This window comes from Cololabis saira, chromosome 22, assembly GCF_033807715.1.
Source record: "Cololabis saira isolate AMF1-May2022 chromosome 22, fColSai1.1, whole genome shotgun sequence".
NCBI lineage: Eukaryota > Metazoa > Chordata > Actinopteri > Beloniformes > Belonidae > Cololabis > Cololabis saira.
In genome coordinates, this window is record NC_084608.1 from 17100041 (window position 1) to 17118134 (window position 18094).

The following is an 18094-nucleotide window of genomic DNA, read 5'->3' on the forward strand; positions in this document are numbered from 1 at the left end:
ACGGGAAGGTTCATGTGAGTTAAAGGGACAGCACTAAACAAACTGGAACTGAGAGGAAATCCTATGAATTTCACAACCGGAGCATGTGTTGTAGGTGCTCTTTGTCACACGCTGGTGAAGCAACGCGACTGCCTGGGAGATAGTGGTGATGAGAAGAGTCAGCACCGTGACAAAATGGCAGAGAGCAAAGGCGTACGTAGACTTGTGTTTGAACTAGGGCTGGGCGATATATTGAGATTTTAATATATATCGATATATTTTTAAACACGATATGGTACGAGACAATATCGTTTATATCGATTTAAAAAAAAAAAAAAAAAAAAAAGTATGATTTTGATATAGCTTATTTTGTGACAAATTGACTTGAATGTTTTATTTGAGATTTGCACAAATGTTTTGTTATTTGCACAACTGTCAACCTCAGTGGAAAAGTCTGCCTGTTACTGTCTACATTGTATTAATTGCAGTGTATTTTAATTTAATTGTTATGCAGGAAAGGGATATTTGTTTTATTTTATTCAAGAAGCATTTTTATTCTATATATGCAGGCAGTTTATTTTATTTCATTTGTTTTATACATTTTGATATTGTGCAGACCTCTGTTAATAAAGGAACCTGTGTGACATTTGGCACGAGGCTTTGTATTAAAACTGACTGTTTTTTTAAGGGTTTGCCTCAGAAAAAAATGAAGCTAACAGAGATGCTATGCTATAATGATTTGGGGGAAACCCCAATTAAGGCACAGAAAAAATATCGAGATATATATCGAGTATCGCCATTCAGCTAGAAAATATCTAGATATGACTTTTGGTCCATATCGCCCAGCCCTAGTTTGAACACATAACAGCGGCTCTGCAAAAACCGCTTGAGACACAGCAAAGCATTATAACTGAAGTTCATGTTAGACACAAAAGAGTGTGCTGTGGATTGTTATTTCTCAAAATTTTTGAAAGGAATTTGTTACCTCACCTGAAAGATGGTTTAAAAACTGTTAAAAAGGCAGAATTTTCCCAGTATTAACCAAAGATATGATTTAAATCCACCTCCTGCATGTGTATATGTACAGTATGTGCAATGTCACAGAAGATATTCCTCCCTCCGGATAAGGGATTACTACACTGCAGAGAAAAAGAAGAGAAAGGACAAGTGACAGTCGCAGTAGGAGAGCCTCCTCACATAAAGTATTTCAGACAAAAAATTCAATTTGGGATGCAGCATTGCGTCCTCTGTCTCCACAGACGGCACAACAAACGCTCACACTCTCCACCTAACGAGACTGGAACAAGACTTCATACGTGGTGCCACTTCCATCGCGACTCCTCCGTCTCAAGTCGGCACATGTTGGTACGGCTGGCATGAAGGAATGCGACGACGCACTCCAATGCAGGAAAGATAAATCAGAAGAACTGCTTTGTGACTCTCCTGTTGTCAGAGCGAACAGGTAGACTCACCGACTCAGAACGTCTCGGCAGACCGAGTAAACAGTAGGAGCAGTTTCTTTTAAGGGCTTTTTTTAGTGCAGGATGTTGACTGAATGTTGCTGCTACAACAGGTCTGCACATATGTAGCGCTTCCCTCCTATTAAACTGTCCACATTGTAAACTGAATTAAAATTCCACCTCTCTCGCGTGACACTGAAGGAGCTACTTATCGTTGAGCATCCTCTTACTTGTGCTGATTTCACAGCTCTGATAAAAGCTGCGTGAATGTGCTGCATTTGAGTGACAGCTTGCAGCAACAGTGTAGTGAACTCATCTGTTTCCCTTTATTTCTGCTAAGCATAAAGAAAGAGGCAAAACCCCAACTGAGCCAGCTGTATTCATTTTTCCCCAGTTAAAACCAGTGTATGTGCATCATCTTCAAAGTTCTAGGTATATCTTTTAAATAAAATAACTCAAAACAGCTGCAAATTGTGATATATATCATAATGTATGTCTCGTGGTCCGTGGGTCGAGGCTGCATTTGATTTGATCTTCTTAGGAAACAATTTGAGGTCAGAAGTTTGCTGATGATGTCTGTCTTTTACTTGGTGGGTTAAAAAAAATGAAGAAGAAAAAGAAGAAAAACATCATTTGAGACTAGTTTGCATGTGTTGCTGCTTAAGAGATTTGTGAAAGCGGTCGAAGAAGCTTTAAAAACACCAAATTATACTCAGAAGAGAAGAAGAGGAGAGGTTAAGGATTTAGAGCAGGACAAAACTCAGCAAAGGAAGAGGAACTTTGAACCATTTTTACGGCTGGAAGTGCCTTTGAGGACAAATAAGAAGTGTGGGAATGTGGCAGTAAGTGTCTCACAGAGATACGGCCGCAGGAATGAGTATGCACTGCAATCCCTCTACTGCCAAGGAGCATCTCTGCATCCCAAATATCAACTGTTTTACTTTCTCCCAGGACATTTTCCCGTTGTGGGGGTTGGGTGTAGTTAGGGTCTGTTAGGTAGCAGTTAAAGTGAGAGCAGCACGTGGACCAGCTGTCATCACTGACCTGCTAACATCTCCTCTATTTAAGCAGTGACTCCTGGGACTGGAAAGCGCTGGCATCCAGAGAGCATGGCAAACTGTATTCAGCTCTGAAAAGTGACTGTTTTAGCATCATTGAGTGTTGGTAGATAGATTTTGCTACACCCGTGTTACCTGCTGAAGCTCCATGCACTACTGTGAGCTCAGTCAGCACGAGGATACAAACAACAATCTCCATAGACTTTATAACTCCTCTGTCTGTCTGCAACACTTCCAAATACCCAACAGTTGCAAGCTGATGTTTATTTTGAGCTCATGACATTTTTTACCCATCATGGGCCATGTAACATACTGTACTGAAACAAAATAACTTCCTTTTGGGAGCATTATTCCATCCAGGTGCCTCTTAATACGGAACAGTGGATCTGCAGACGCACACAGCCTGACTTGTGGGCAGCACAGCTAATAACCTTTGCGTGTGTGTGTGTGTGTGTGTGTGTGTGTGTGTGTGTGTGTGTGTGTGTGTGTGTGTGTGTGTGTGTGTGTGGTATAGGGTATTGTGACATTACCCAGAAGCTCCATGGCATCGTCCTCGTCCTCAATCTCTTCCTCTGCAACGGAGGGGGCGGGGCTGTTGAGTGAATCAAAGGAGTCCTGGGACAACATGGCTGCCAAGAGCTTCTTGTGATGCTGCTGCTGCTCCTTGAGCCCTTTACTCTTTGTTTCCATCTTCAGGCTGACGGAAAAAAAAACAAAAAAAGATTAACTGGAATGTTTCTTATAATTCCCACGGTTGTTAGAGACGAAACAGAGCAGAGCGGCCTCAGGTGTCAGGCAGGCAGAGGCACCGCGCTTTGCAGGGAGAAGATGAGACGTGGTGTCTGCTCCGAGGTTAGAGGCAGAGCAACGGTCACTGATCAGAGGATGCTGGTTTCAAATTCAATACAGATAAAAAAACCTGCGAATAAAACAGCTACTCTTTTCATATTTGAGAGAGAAATTTAAACCTGAACCATCTTTCTCTTTTATATTCCCCCTCCAAATCATATAAACGGGGTTAGTGCTCTGCTTCAACAAGTCTGTCTTCTGTTCACATTTAAAGCTCATACTCCGCTGTTTATTATATATCATAAAGGTCTACACTAACATTTCTCACAGAAGGTAATTTATAATCATTAGTTGCTTCTTGACATCCTGATCAGGTGCAGCTGTGGAAATACTGTTTTCTCTGCAGAGTTCATCTACATTTGCATGAACTTTCATGCTGCAGCAACAGCGCAGTTCAGCTTCAAAGCTCTTGCTCTGTTTTTACATTTGAGATGAGGAATCAAGTGTTTCCTTTCTCGGGTCGAATTGTGTCATCTCTGAACAACTCTTCCTATATAATGAAATATACAGTTAGAGCGGCTGGTTTCTCCATTACTAACATATTGAACAAATTCATGTCCATCTGGATGAGGGTGTAGATTGTTGTAGGGGTGGAAGGTTAATCTGAGGTTAATCTTAGTTTAATGATGCATATTAACGGCAAACAGAGAAGGGTCAAAAGATAACAGGTATTTCATCAAACCCTCTGTGTGGTATTTGCTCCAATTACAGTGATTGATTTGATTATCCATGCATATTGTTGTTTTTTTTTATTCTTCAGGAAGAAATTTAGACAATTCTAACATTTTATTTAAACTGAAGAGTAAACAAGAGGTACACACCAATTTGTTATTTTATTAAGAAAAATAATTCTAGAACCCAGAGTAGGAAGTTGTTGTACTGATTTTTATTTGTGGCTCAAGTGGGTTTGAAATATATTAATTTTGTAATATAACAAAAACATAAAAGAGAGAGAAAATAAGGAAAAGAGAAAAAAAAGACAAATAATGAGTTGTGCTCGGATCAGATATTAGATGAGTTAGTCTTCCACTGGATGCTTCATTTAAATTTGATTTCCCATGTGACCTTTGCATTTACTCCCTCATCTTACACGTGGAAAGTTGGCACTACCGTCACGATCAGTGACGGATGGGCTGGAATTGGAGTCAGAGGGGCACGTTTGTGGGTAAAAACATGTGAACTTGCAAAAATAAAAGAAAGAAAGAAAGAAAGAAAGAAAGAAAGAAAGAAAGAAAGAAAGAAAGAAAGAAAGAAAGAAAGAAAGAAAGAAAGAAAGAAAGAAAGAAAGAAAGAAAGAAAGAAAGAAAGAAAGAAAGAAAGAAAGAAAGAAAGAAAGAAAGATGAACTCAACTGCCAAAAAGGAGACATGCAGGAAGAAAATATTTCAAGACTGTCATCTGAACGTGTACAAGCACCAGAGAGGGACGCTTTTTGCAATTGCTATCCCTAATTGGCAGCCTCAACTTTCTTTTTTCTTCTTCTTCTACTTTTTAATAAATTAACCTATCCCAAAAAAAGAAAAATATTTTTACTTTCCTGATGTCACGGCTTCTGACTTGTGAAGAAGACAGCTCAGAGGAGCAGACTCCATGGAAGTGATCTCACTGATGCATCATTCAAATGTTTCTCTGGTTAATTAGAGGAAAAAAGCGCCTCCCGATTACAGAGCAGCACCAGTCTCGCTTTTATCGTAGGTTGATGCAGAACATCTCATTCACGCACGTGCAGCAGAGCTCATCGGCGGGCCCACACGCATCTTTATCTCCAGGCTCAGGCTTCCAACTAAGTGATTCTCGCCATAATCCACCCATACAGTAACCTAATGAGATTAACCGTATGTGTGTGTTGGCCCAGGCCAACGCATGATTTATGGTTCTATATCCCGTCCTCCTTTAATTAGTCACATCAGCATCTGCACTGGGGGGCACCAGCTCTGTTCCCCATGAGGACCAAGTAGGTTGTCGTTTGTAGTGGAAGAGGCCCTAAGGGCTAACGAAATCAAGTATACACACACACACACACATGCAATAACAACATCTGGCAGGACAGTCCAAGAGGAAATTGAGTGTATGGTATATGCAACATGATTAGTTGTTTTCATGATTATTATTTATTTAATTCAAAAAGAACAAAAGAAACAAAAGAAAAAGTTTACAAGACAAATGATTTGGAACTTCAGCGCATGATGCAAAGAGATTGAATTTCTCTAAATAACAGGCCCTGAGCAGTCAGAAATGAGGCTAGCTTTAATTTGAAACTGGGTTGAGGCAGTATCATGGTAAGCATGTTTGATCGAGCCTTTGAAACAGGACTACACTGCAAAAGCCCAAAATCTTAACAAAAATATTTGTCTTATTTCTAGTTAAAATGTCTCATTTTTAGTCAAAAAAATCTCATTACACTTAAAACAAGACTCATCACTGGAAAAAAAAACAACAATTTTCACCTGTTTCAAGTAGATTTCCACTTAAAATAAGTAGAGAAATCTGCCAGTGGAACAAGATTTTTTAGCTTGTAATGAGAAGATAAATCTTGTCCCACTGGCAGATTTTTCTACTTATTTCAAGTGAAAATTTACTTGAAACAGGTGAAAATTGTCAAATAAGTTATTTTTCTGGTAATGACTCTTGTTTTAAGTGTAATGAGTTTTTTCTTGACTAAAAATTAGACATTTTAACTAGAAATAAGACAAATATTCCTGGTAAGATTTTGAGTTTTTGCAGTTTTTGAGTTTATTCAGATGGCCATTCCTCAGGCAGCCGTAGTTAGAACTCCGTCCTTCACTATTAAACAGCGAACAATACCTTACCGATCATTCTTTCCCAGTAAATGATGCGGGCATGTACACAGTACATGCACATGACTAGCCAGTCACTGACCTCCCTGCCGGGCTGTTGTCTCTGCTCCAGCACACTTCAGTTTTGGACCGGGGGACGGGGGGATGCAGCATCTCCGCAGCCAGGGGGTCGGCGTCGTCTTCTTCCCGTCCAGCCCACTCCCCCACCACCCGAGGGCGCATAAGCGAGTTGTAGCCATAGCAGTTCTGAAACGGCAACGGAAAACAGCGGACAAACTAAACAGAAGCACCTGCCAGCAACAGACAGACGGACGGGCAGCGAAGGTGGATAGAGTGAAATTTCATCTGAACTTTGTGTTATTTTTAAATCAGGAAGTTCCACAGTTCATCCCCATGACAGAGCTTTGAAATGCAACTATGTTGCCTGATATTTTCCTCCTTTTGCTCTCAAAGACACCAAATAGAAATGTATATCTGGCTCAACAGAAAAGGAAAATACATGTCTGCTTATTGTTTCTGAATCCAGGACAACGTCAAATTCTGCTGCCTCAACATGATTAAAGCAAGCGCTTAGTTTTTATTACCTTTTTCCTTCCAACTGAAAAGAAAAGGATGTTGGACATGTACTGCTCCACAAAGCAAAAACGTAAAAATGACTGTGTTTCTGATCTAGAGCCACCGTTTCCAAATAAATCAGTGCCGCTACAGCCTGAAGAAACGGGACCAGGCGATAACAAAGACTGCGCTCAGACTAAGCTTCACGAGCAAGAGCGAAGCAGCAAGACGGAGGGAGATAGGGGGGACTTCTTACAGAAACATCTCCCTCCTGAAACAGCGCTGCATGATCAGAGAGGAAGAGCTGTGCTGCTCCGTCAACCAAGTTATGACACCTTTACCTGATGCAGCACGAGGAGTGACACGTATTCCCAGCACCTGTGTATGAATAAATAAAGAGTTTAATAAACGTCACAGGGGCATTTCATATTTACATACCTGGTCAAGCTCGTCTGAGATGGCAATGCCTGCGGAGAAAGGAAATGGGTTTATAGAACAAAGAACTCCTGCAGTTTAAAATTCAAGCTTAGATTGCTTTGGGGTTAGAAGGGGCTTGTGAGATTAGCTGCTTCAATTTCTTTTCCTCAGGATTTAAAGTGTCAATTACAGAAAATTGTAGGGTTCAGTTCTGCAGCAGTGGTTGACAGCTTGTGAATCTTTGAATGTTTTTTTTTTTACTTCTACATGAGTCTCTCGTAAAGCACCATTATTTCATTAATAAAAAAATTTAGAAAAATGAGACAGGATGAAGATGTTTCACTTCGCCATTTATGAAATGATCCTACTGTTTAGTGAAAGTAAGCAGATCTCTGGGGTGCCCACCGTGTCCAGCGATAACCACACTTAAACATTTCTAGTTACTGTTGATCGTTGCAGCAGATCAGAGAGCTCTGATTACATAGACATTACACTTTTAGGGTGATTTGTCTACAATAAGCACTTCTGTGAAGTTCTGAGTAATTATTGTCTTGAATTAGCTTTATATTATATCAACATGGCTTACTCTGAGAAAGGTCCTCAGAAATCCCTTTTTTGTCATGATTCAAATTAAAGACTGACTTTAACAGGTCCGTGCTCTTTCAACAAAACAGGGAAGCCGCTGACATCTGTCGTCCCATCGTTTGAAAACACAGCAATTTAATTTACACACGTAAAACCGCATCACTGTCCTTGATAAATACATGAGCAAGTAGATTCAAGGACTTTTAGGACCAGTAGACATGACAAGTGAGGAGAGGACGTGATTGATGACAGTGGGAACTAGCAGGTGGAAGAAGCTCAACAGAGCGACACCAAGTACAGGCTCCTGCTAAAGTCATTGATTCTTTCAAATAAAACCTCAGATGAGCAACAACATACCGTGGGTAATACGTATGCCAAGATTCAGCAGCTCGTAGGGCTGCCTTTAGCAGAAATAACTTGAAGTAGTTGTTTCCTGTATCCTGTATCCATCTCTCATGTGGTAATGGAAACATTTTGATTGATCCTTCTACAACATTGCTGTAGTTTATAAAGTTTGTGGACATGCGCTTATAGACAGCTCTCTTAAGGCCCCACTAGGGCTGTGCGATTAATCGATTTTAAATCTAAATCGGATTTATTAATCAAGACGATGTTAAAAAAAGGAAAATCGGAAAATAGATTTTCCTTTTTTTGCAGCTGGCTGCATTACAGACAGAGCTTGTCTAGTCATCTTTGTTTGGTCAAGAAAATTGTAAATGTTGTCACTTTACTAAACTCAAGGAGGATTTACAGTATCTTTCAATTGCACTTCATTCCCAATAGGCAAATTTGTTTGCTATTTTTAAAAATAAATATAAAATATTTGAAACAATTTATTCCATTGTCTTTTGTAGTTTTACCAAAAATATCGAAAATCGGGTTTTCAGAGAAAAAAAATTGGGATTTTATTTTTGTCCAAAAATGCCCAGCCCTATACCCCACCAGAGCATTTCAACCAGGTTGTGGTCTGGACTTTGACTCTGCCATCCGCAAACCTTGATTCTTCCATTCTACAGCCACTCTGGCGTAGATTTGCTGGTGTTTGTCTAATCTCCTGTTGTGTGACCGAACTTCCACAACGGTTTAGCTGTTGGACTTGAGCCTCACGTGTACCCCTATAATACTCTGGGATGATGAGGGGTTCGGCGTCCATGCAACGCCTGGAAGTTCTCCAGGGTCTGTGGCTGCAGAACAAGCCCGAATCATCACCGCTCCATCGCCATGCTGGATAGTGGGTATGAGCAGTTTCTGTTTAAATGCTGCATGTTGATTTTATTTCAGACGTGACACTGGTCATTAAGCCCAACAACTCCAATTTGGTCTTTTCTGTCCATGGGACATTGTTTTCAAGTGTTGTGGTTTGTTTTGATGCTATCTTATGACCCTCAGTCATTCTTCCATGCTCTTTTCAGACAGAAAGGGCTTTCTCTTGGCAATCCTGCCAAAAAAACACATACTTGTTCGGTCTTTAACTGTGCTCTCTGGACTTCAACATCTAAAAGGCTCAGTGAGGCCTGTAGGGTCTAAGATGTAGCTCTTGGGTTGGGGATTTGTTTTGTTTTAATGTGGATTTTTCTGAGGATTGCACACTCTGGGAACCTAGGAAGATTTGCAACTGCCTTGAATGCTTTCCACTTGTGAATAATCATTCTCGGTGTGCAATATTGATCCCCGGATTGTTTGGAAATGCTTTACTAACCTCTTCCAGACTGATTTGCAGCAACAATTACATTCTCTAAGGCCATTGCTGATGCATTTTCTCTCTCGGTAGTGTGTCAATACTACCAGAAGGCTCCAGATGCCAAACATCTGCTTTTATACAGATCTGCACATATGCTGACAATCAGTTATTTTAGGGTTGATGATTAACAACACCTAGATGCAAATTACTCCATTAAGTCCCATAAAACCAGTACTCATTCCTGCCAACATTTTTATTTTGGGGTTTATATACATATAAATTATTTCAAGATCAAATTAAGCTTTTTTCACAGATCTAAAAGTAAGACCCACTACAGTCACATTCATGTTTTTTCTCTATGCAAAACGAAAGATTAAAATAGGACATACTAACATTTTCACGACAGTATACTCTACTTTACCCATTGTTTTGACTTAGAGGAGTAATTATGATGTAAAAACTGCCAACTGTGACCTTAAAGTCATCAATAAAGTGAGATTATAGATCATATACTGTAGGATGAGGAGTCAAGGCTTTTACAAAATGGACTTCCTTTTTCATCATGAGATGGGACTAATCTGATCCAGTATTGGTAACAGGGCTAATGGTGACACAATTCTCCAATCACACACGATCCACAAACATAATTCAAGTTCAACGATTTTACAATTTTTACTGTTAAAATAGTCTGGCTCATTTTACCCTGTTCACATTGTTCGCTGTTTTTAACACATTTCAAAGGTGGACAATTTAGATGTTTATTTTTCATGATTTCAGAATCACATTAGAATATATTTATATTTAAAAAAGTGGACCCAAACACTCGCAGAAACAGGAGGGAGGCAGGTGTTCATGAGAATAATGGATTACATGATGTACAGTAGGTGACAATCAGTAACATGACCCTGGTGTGAAAGATGGAAAAATTAAAATAAACAGAAAAAACTGTGTTAGCAAGAAACAAGGCTGTTTTTTTGTTTGTTTGTTTAGTGTAAAAATCTCCATGATGCTTTATGTCATATTTAAGCAGAAAAGTAAAACCCATAAACGAGGCACTGCATATATGGTGATGTATTGGAGTCATGCTGAGGTGTGAGCACTCACTGCGCGACAGGCTCTCCAGAGCCTTCCCGAGCTTCTTGCTCTCCTGCAAAATGTGGTTGAGCTCATCAAAGTCCCGGCTCTCCCTCCAGTCCCAGGACGGGTACTCGATTGACCGCGGCACTGGACACCAAAAACAAAAAACCCAATAAAACCGACACGGATAACACTCGTGCCATGATTCACATCGTAAATGCGCCTCTTTTTTGCATTATTTGTGTAACTGTGCGTCACTGCAGGATGAAGTGAACTGGAGCCTTGGCAGGAGAGGCATCGTGTCACTTGCAGAGGCAAAAACCTCACTGGGCCGAGGCCAAGCAGACCATGTCTGTCACTCTCTTTGATTAGTAAAAAAAAAAAAAAAATGACTCAAAAAGAAAGTGGAAATGACCCACATACTGTACTGACATCGTGCCAGTGTCCTCTCACAGCATCCCTCTGCAGGATAGTTCATTCAAAGGCTGTTGGATCCAGACATTATTTATAAAGTCCAACAGCAACAACCTTTTCTAGCCATCCATGTCTAATGTTCTTACGCTCAAACACAGCTGAATTTGGATCAACATGAAACACCAGTGGTTATGTACTGTACACGTGCCAAAGACACACCAGTTGCCTGAATGACCGCTCTCTGCTGCCTCAACAGATACTGAGAGCTCAAAACAACGCTGTGATTTTTACGCATGTGTCAATGAAACATGTGCAGAGGGAAAGCACCACTGAGCTGTTTGCTCAGACTCACACGGATAGTGAATATTTGACAGCAGTGATGCCACAGCGTGTTTTCCCTGTAACCTTGTTTACCCTGACTAAGCTGCTGGATGTTATATCAACCATAAGCACAAGGCGAATGCTTCGGCCAAATACATACTGGCTACAAAAAAAAGCAACAAAAAAAAAGGAAAGAAGGCAAGGAGGGTGTTTCTATCCTTTGCTGGACTCGGTGTGTTTCACTGCAGCAACAAAGGGGCCCTGTTATACTTTAATAGCTTATATTGTAGAGGTGAAGGATTAATTCCCACCAGGTACAAGCATAAAAAGCATCAGTCAAGTCGAATTGAGGGCAGAGCCCATTAACCCTTTAGCCAAACTGTACCCAGAAAGGTACAGTTCTCATACTGAGGGATTCAGCTTATTAGTGCATTCTTGCTATTTTTGTTGACAGCTGTTGTGTTGTTTTGCTGAACAGCACACACACAAAAAAAGAACTGAAAGGCCAGTGTTTTGATTTCAAATTTTCATGAGCTATGCCGGCAAAAGCACCTATGCAAGCGTGTTTGATGTAACCTGACTGTGCACGTAGCGCTGGAGGTTTCTTTAAGTCAGCAAGCGCGCTGGAGAAGCTGCAGACTTAAGTACACCTTGAAGCGCGTCCATGTTCTTGGACTCACTTTCACTGTCATTCTGCTGACTTCGTGCACTCAACTCCAAACCCGTTTCCTCTTAATTGTGAACCGCAAGCCGAAAATAGACTTGGTCTGGCAGTGACAGAGCAGAGTGTTCAATTATTGAAGCGGCCTGTGGCTCTGCTCCCTCCCCGTTTGACCCACCCTCGCTGCATCCAGGCTCATGCTTCTTCCTAACGTCACAGCTGCGACCATTCATTTCAAAACTAAATTCAAAGTTTCCGATTTTCCAAATCTAATCTGCACATGCTGTATGCAAGAAGTGTGTGAATAATTCACTAGAGTGTGTAGCAGTAATAGTTTAAAATGAAGTTATAATGAAGGGCTCTGGGAGCCTGGAAGGGGGACAGTGGACTAGACACTGTGACTAACTTTAATTAGATATAATTATAACAAATTAAAAATGAAGATTAAAGTCAATGGAGCGTGTAATTGGGGAAACAAGTGCTACAACAGATATCAAAACTGCACTGCTTCGTATTTTAAACTGGATTGAGTGTGTCTGTGTAATCAAGCTAAATGACAAACGGAGAGCAGTAAATGTTGGTGACACAGGAAGAAGAGAAGTCAAACTCACGAGACTTGGATTCTGGTGATGGGGGAGAGATGCTGGAAACTGCCAGGTCGCTCTTTGACTTTTTTGGTTTCTTCGGGTGAATTTGCCACGGCTTCTCAAAGTTGCTGTTGTCCCTTCGAGTGTTTTTGTTTTCTGTTAGGAGAGACGTCTTAAAACTGAGAAAGATGTGCAAAGGCAAACACATTTCTTCTATGTGCATGTCCAAATATGTCTTCTGACCCATTTTCCCGAGTTATTTTACTTATGAAAAGATGCTCAGAGCATGGTTTGCTCCACACATCCATCTTTTAAGCAGCCTAAGTAGCAAGGCGTAGACCTCCCTCCCCTTCTCCCAGGCCACCTCCTCCTACACTTCCCCCAGGAGAACAACCAACCTGCCCGATGGCTAAACAAGATAGACAATCTCTCCGCTGAGAAATAAAATCTCTCCCTCCTTTAGGCTCACCGCCCGCAGGAATAGCCGCATGGTTCAGGTGCGATGTGGCTCGTCTCAAGGTCTGGGAGTCTTGCGCATATTTACAACCTCCCAGCCTGCTGTCATGGGCCTTTGACTAAACCAGAACTCTTGTCTGGCAGATCTACGTCGTATCATTCTCACCAGCTGTGTCTTCATGCAGAGGTGTCTTGCAGAGGTGTGACAGCTGTAGCTTAGTACGGTCTCCTTCAAAGATGTCCCTTGTGTCATAGAGTCCTCAGGAAAGATTTTGAAACCCTGTATTTTCTCTGATGAGGTCATAGGTGTGTGATTGAGAAGAAAGCTATATATGGTACGTATGTATATATGATATGAGGTGCTGTATGAGTGTTTGTTGGCTGCTGTCTGGCATGAATTTTCTGTATGACTTGTGAAAGGATCATGGATTCATTTTTCAATCTGACAGGGTCAGACAAACGTGTGTTCTTATTGATTATGTCTAATGAGTTCAGACACTCATGGACTCCAGTCCACCAACATAACCATCTCAAGGATCATTGATGAAATTGTGTGGATTGGATTTCCAACTTTATTTTGTATTACATGAACAAAAAAACACTCAATTTGCTTCATCATTGTGTGGAATTGTGGATGTTAGAGAAATCAAACTCATTCCATCTGGAAACAGTCTACAAAGGATCTACAAACCCTCCATTGTATGTTATGTGTAGGTGCGTTTGTGGCTACCAACCTGGGGAGCTCTGTGCCCACAGCGCTGCCGAGCCAGAGAGAGCTCTGTGCAACTTGCCAGGGCTGTCTTGCTTGGTCTGCAGGTGATCAATGAGAAAAGGGATTGGATGGTCTGGAGTCTCAGTTATCAATTTGGTCATCAACTCCTACAGGAGCAGAATAAAGCACAGAACCATTAGATGAAAGTGGACCCTATCAAAGGAGTGCGAGTGGAGCTGGGCCAGCCCAGACGCTCCACCATGCTGAAGATGAAATACCCAAATCACCATAATTCTCAGAGAACTAGCCAACTTCCCCATCAAGATAAGGCGCTGATGGCTAAGAGTGGCAGCAAAATCCCCTTGTCTTCATTATAAATTCATGAAGGGAGCAGTCTCTGTCAATATCATTAAAAAACAACACGCCGCGGCAAACAAGATAACAGTATATCCCGACGGAGGTCAGCATTTCCCTTCTGTGTCAATTAATACATCCACAAACTTGTTTAAATTTGGATGTTAAGACCGCTGTGAACAAGTAAACAAAAACTGCAGCTGTTGTTTAATCGGCGCTGCGTTTTAAGAGAGCAGCACAGAATTTAATGGGTCTGATGGAAGAACAAGCAGCTTCAGGACCAATCACCCATCGCCTCCACAAAACCCGTTGATACCACCTGACCATGATTAAATTGTGTGGATATGCTGTAACACGAGAGGCAGTAAACAAGTTGGTCCTGGGATTAACTCGCGATACTGACGACAGGAACATTAAAGAGCGCGGAAGGAAATAACGGGACACAGGAAGTGGCGGTGGCAGGTGTTGAGGGTAGAGGCCATAACTCATTATGTATGCTAATTTAAAAAACCATCAAATGTATGATGGGAATTCATCACCAAAATGTGTGATCATGTTCCAACTAATCACGTCCTGCCTCCGCGCTGCTCCAACTCATACACATGTTCACTAAAATTAACCGATTCACTGCCACGAACACTTAAGGCTACATAACATATCAACATTGTGCAAACAGTTTTCTTCACTGTAGAATAATAACGAAAATAAATCTAAACTTTTGTTATGCAGCATCTGCAGAGGAAATCCCTGTCCCTGTGAAACCGATTGGGATGAGCATACACCTTCTTTTGTGGGTGTAGCAGTGTGTTCTGGCACGATATGTTATGAGAGTGAACTCAGAGCAGAGAGGGGTCCACTGCCGCAGTGAAGCGAAGAAGCCATTAGCGGACTGCAGTGAATTGGCGGTAATGTAAGACTAAAATTGTGCAAGTGTTTGTGTCTGAGTTACAAGTAGTTCCTGTACACTTAACAGAAACCGTGTAGCCTCATGCGTGGAAGCCTGTCACACATTCGCCCCTGCGCATCTGCATATGCTGTTTGTGTGTTTGAGAGGGAGGGGAGGGACACGGGGAGATAGCTTGTGCGAGTGTTTTATAGCTGAGTAGCCTTGGCTTTGGTACATGTGCTCAGAAAGCTAATCAGGTAATTGTTCAGGGGGACATTCCTGCCCAACCTCCACCGCTCCAACAGCAAACAGCATGTGCATAGACAAACAGGGAGGGTGCCGACATGCTTCCCTGCAAACTGCAGATCTACAAGAAGAAATGGAGAAACCACACTTAAAGAGAAAAAGGTGTCCATGTGCTCCTTAGAGAAAGGGACTAATATCCTGAACAGAGGATGTGTTTCCTCTCTTGCTACAACTACTATAGCTGCTACTGACATACAGCTGCTGAAGCTCAATGTAATATTTAAAGATTAAAACCCTGTATGTGCAAAAAACATAGGATTTTCTGTATTACTGTGGCAACTGGTCCCACGGTTTCATATCTGGGATGTGGTATCTCCTGTCCGTCTGTCTTCCACCTGTTTCAAATCAGTAGCACCATTCAAAGTAATCTCAGCTGCCTGACATAGCTACATAACTCAAAATGTTGGCAGGAGATATTTTTCTGAAGTGTTTTTATTATTTTTTTCCCCCTATTGGTACCCTTACCTGAAATTCTCTTTGCATACCAATAGCAAGTGATTGATTACATGCTCTCACATCAAAATAAAAATATACATCCATCCTCGCACCCGTGCTCTAAAACACCACCATTCCATCACTGAGCATCATTTATAAAATCTTTGTAAATGCGAGAGCAGATTTGAACATAAATCACTTTCTTGTGATTGGTATAATGTATTCGATGGTCAAAACAGCTCATACAAATATCTTGGTCCTGTAATCAACAGCAAACTGTGTTTTAAGCCCCAGGAAAACTGTTTGCATTTTTATCATTAATGTTGCTGTTTTACTCTAGGCTGCACTTTTATGAATTTTATTTTAATTACTTTTCCTTTGGGGATTAATGAAGTATTTTGAAATATATTGAGTAATGAGGTTGTTTTATCATTGTTTTATTCAATCTGTTCGGATATTTTCTTTTATTTGCAGGCACAGGTCACTTTCTGTGAGAAATCGTCTACAGGAAATTATTAAGATTTGCTGCAAAATTGAAGGAACACCTCTTGTTGACCTTCATGAGACGTACAAGTTCAAGGTCTATTGGAGAAAGTCCACACTGATCCGAAACATCCTTTATGGAAGGATTTTAACCTGCTGCCTTCAGGTCACAGATACAGTTTACCAAAGTGCAGGACAAGAAGGTTCAAAAAGCTTAATTTCCTCCTTCTGCAATCACCTTGCTGAATAACCCTCTTTTACAATTACTTTGAGTTGATAGTTATTCTGATGTATGCATGCACTGCTCCCTAATAATAAAAGACACCTTGAACCAATGACCAACCAATAATCACTCTTTACGCCTTCTGTTTCACCCCTTTACAGACCAGCAGAGATTTCTGTGTCTGTTGCTTTAAATGCAAACAAGCCTCCTCTCATTGGCTTTGTGCTGGCCTGTACAGCTGAGCATCTCATGGCTTCCAGTTTTGTACACCACACGTTTATTAACCCTTGCCTCCGAAGACAGCTATATGGCAGATCCTCTGAATCTTTCGGTTCTTTGCAGCCAGACCATCGAGGTCCAAAATAGAAGATTCTGCCATGGAGTGCTCTGCTATTGGTTATTATAAGCGGCCCTGGAGTGATGTAGAAACAGGACCAAAATCTGAACTGCTCACTTTTTCCCAAACGTCCTAACTAGAGCAGCATACTCAACACAGAGTAAGTGAGTGTTTTTATCATCTGGCAGACACCCCAGATACCAAACTTCCATGCTCAAGTCCTAAAACAGTCATTATTTACATAATATGTCCACTTTCAAAGAGAGATACTGTACCCTGATAGAAGTCATTTTAACTTAAGTGGAGCAAAGAAAAAAAAAGAGCTTTTAGAAGGCTGACAGAGATCAGCAAGACACAGGAGCGGAAAGAGGTGACTAATGCTGGTAATGCCCAACCTCAGACCAAAGATGAAGTGAAGATTGTTGGAAGAAAGTTGGAAGCAAAAAACAAGCAAACAAAAATAAAAAAACACATATTTCATCAGCATACACTTTAGAGACCCCCACAACATTTCCATAATTGGAGAGACTCTTCATCTGGCGTTAGACCTGATGGAGACAGCAGCATGCCTCCACAGCTGTCAATAGCAAAGTCCAAGGGTAAGCTCATACTTGTAATATTATATAATATTATGCCTTATTTATATACATATATATATATATATATATATATATATATATATATATATATATATATATATATATATATATATATATATATATATATATATATATATATACACATTAGGAATGGGCGATATTTTACCATTCACGATATACCGTCAAAAAAATTCCCCAAGGTAAGAATTTGTCATCTGACGGTAAAAACGATAAATTCCCGTTGATGACGTTTTTGTGTAAAGTCGAATTTATGATTCTGCGTTACGTACGTGAAGGAAGGAAGGAAGGAAGGAAGGAAGGAAGGAAGGAAGGAAGGAAGGAAGGAAGGAAGGAAGGAAGGAAGGAAGGAAGGAAGGAAGGAAGGAAGGAAGGAAGGAAGGAAGGAAGGAAATAAGGAAGGAAGGAAGGAAGGAAGGAAGGAAGGAAGGAAGGAAGGAAGGAAGGAAGGAAGGAAGGAAGGAAGGAAGGAAGGAAGGAAGGAAGGAAGGAAGGAAGGAAGGAAGGAAGGAAGGAAGGAAGGAAGGAAGGAAGGAAGGAAGGAAGGAAGGAAGGAAGGAATGAGCCAGAAAGAAAGAAAGAAATGAGCCAGAAAGATGACGTTTTTGTGTAACAAACATGGCGGATCTGAGAGCGAGATAGATTTATAGTTACAAAGATGGAGTTGAATTGGTATTTGTTTATCGTAATTTTTATCGTTATCGGGATAAATGCCAGAAATTATCGTGATACATTTTTTAGTCCATACCGCCCATCCCTAATATACATACACACACACACACATATAGATACATACATACGCCGCTATACATTGTGGCATCTAGAGGCTGTATTGCTTTTAGCA

The 18094-nt window shown here is 40.8% G+C and overlaps 1 protein-coding gene across 1 annotated transcript in view; it reads right to left on the bottom strand.

Moving 5' to 3' along the window:
* c22h8orf34 (chromosome 22 C8orf34 homolog) overlaps positions 1 to 18094 on the bottom strand; it is a 79884-nt gene that overhangs the window by 43873 nt on the left and 17917 nt on the right. Inside the window, exons 2-7 of the mRNA XM_061713414.1 lie at positions 13632 to 13776; positions 12466 to 12597; positions 10486 to 10605; positions 7137 to 7165; positions 6226 to 6389; positions 3028 to 3194 (exon numbers count right to left, since the gene is read on the bottom strand). Coding sequence (XP_061569398.1) covers positions 3028 to 3194; positions 6226 to 6389; positions 7137 to 7165; positions 10486 to 10605; positions 12466 to 12597; positions 13632 to 13776 — 757 coding nt within the window. The remainder of the gene's footprint in view (positions 1 to 3027; positions 3195 to 6225; positions 6390 to 7136; positions 7166 to 10485; positions 10606 to 12465; positions 12598 to 13631; positions 13777 to 18094) is intronic.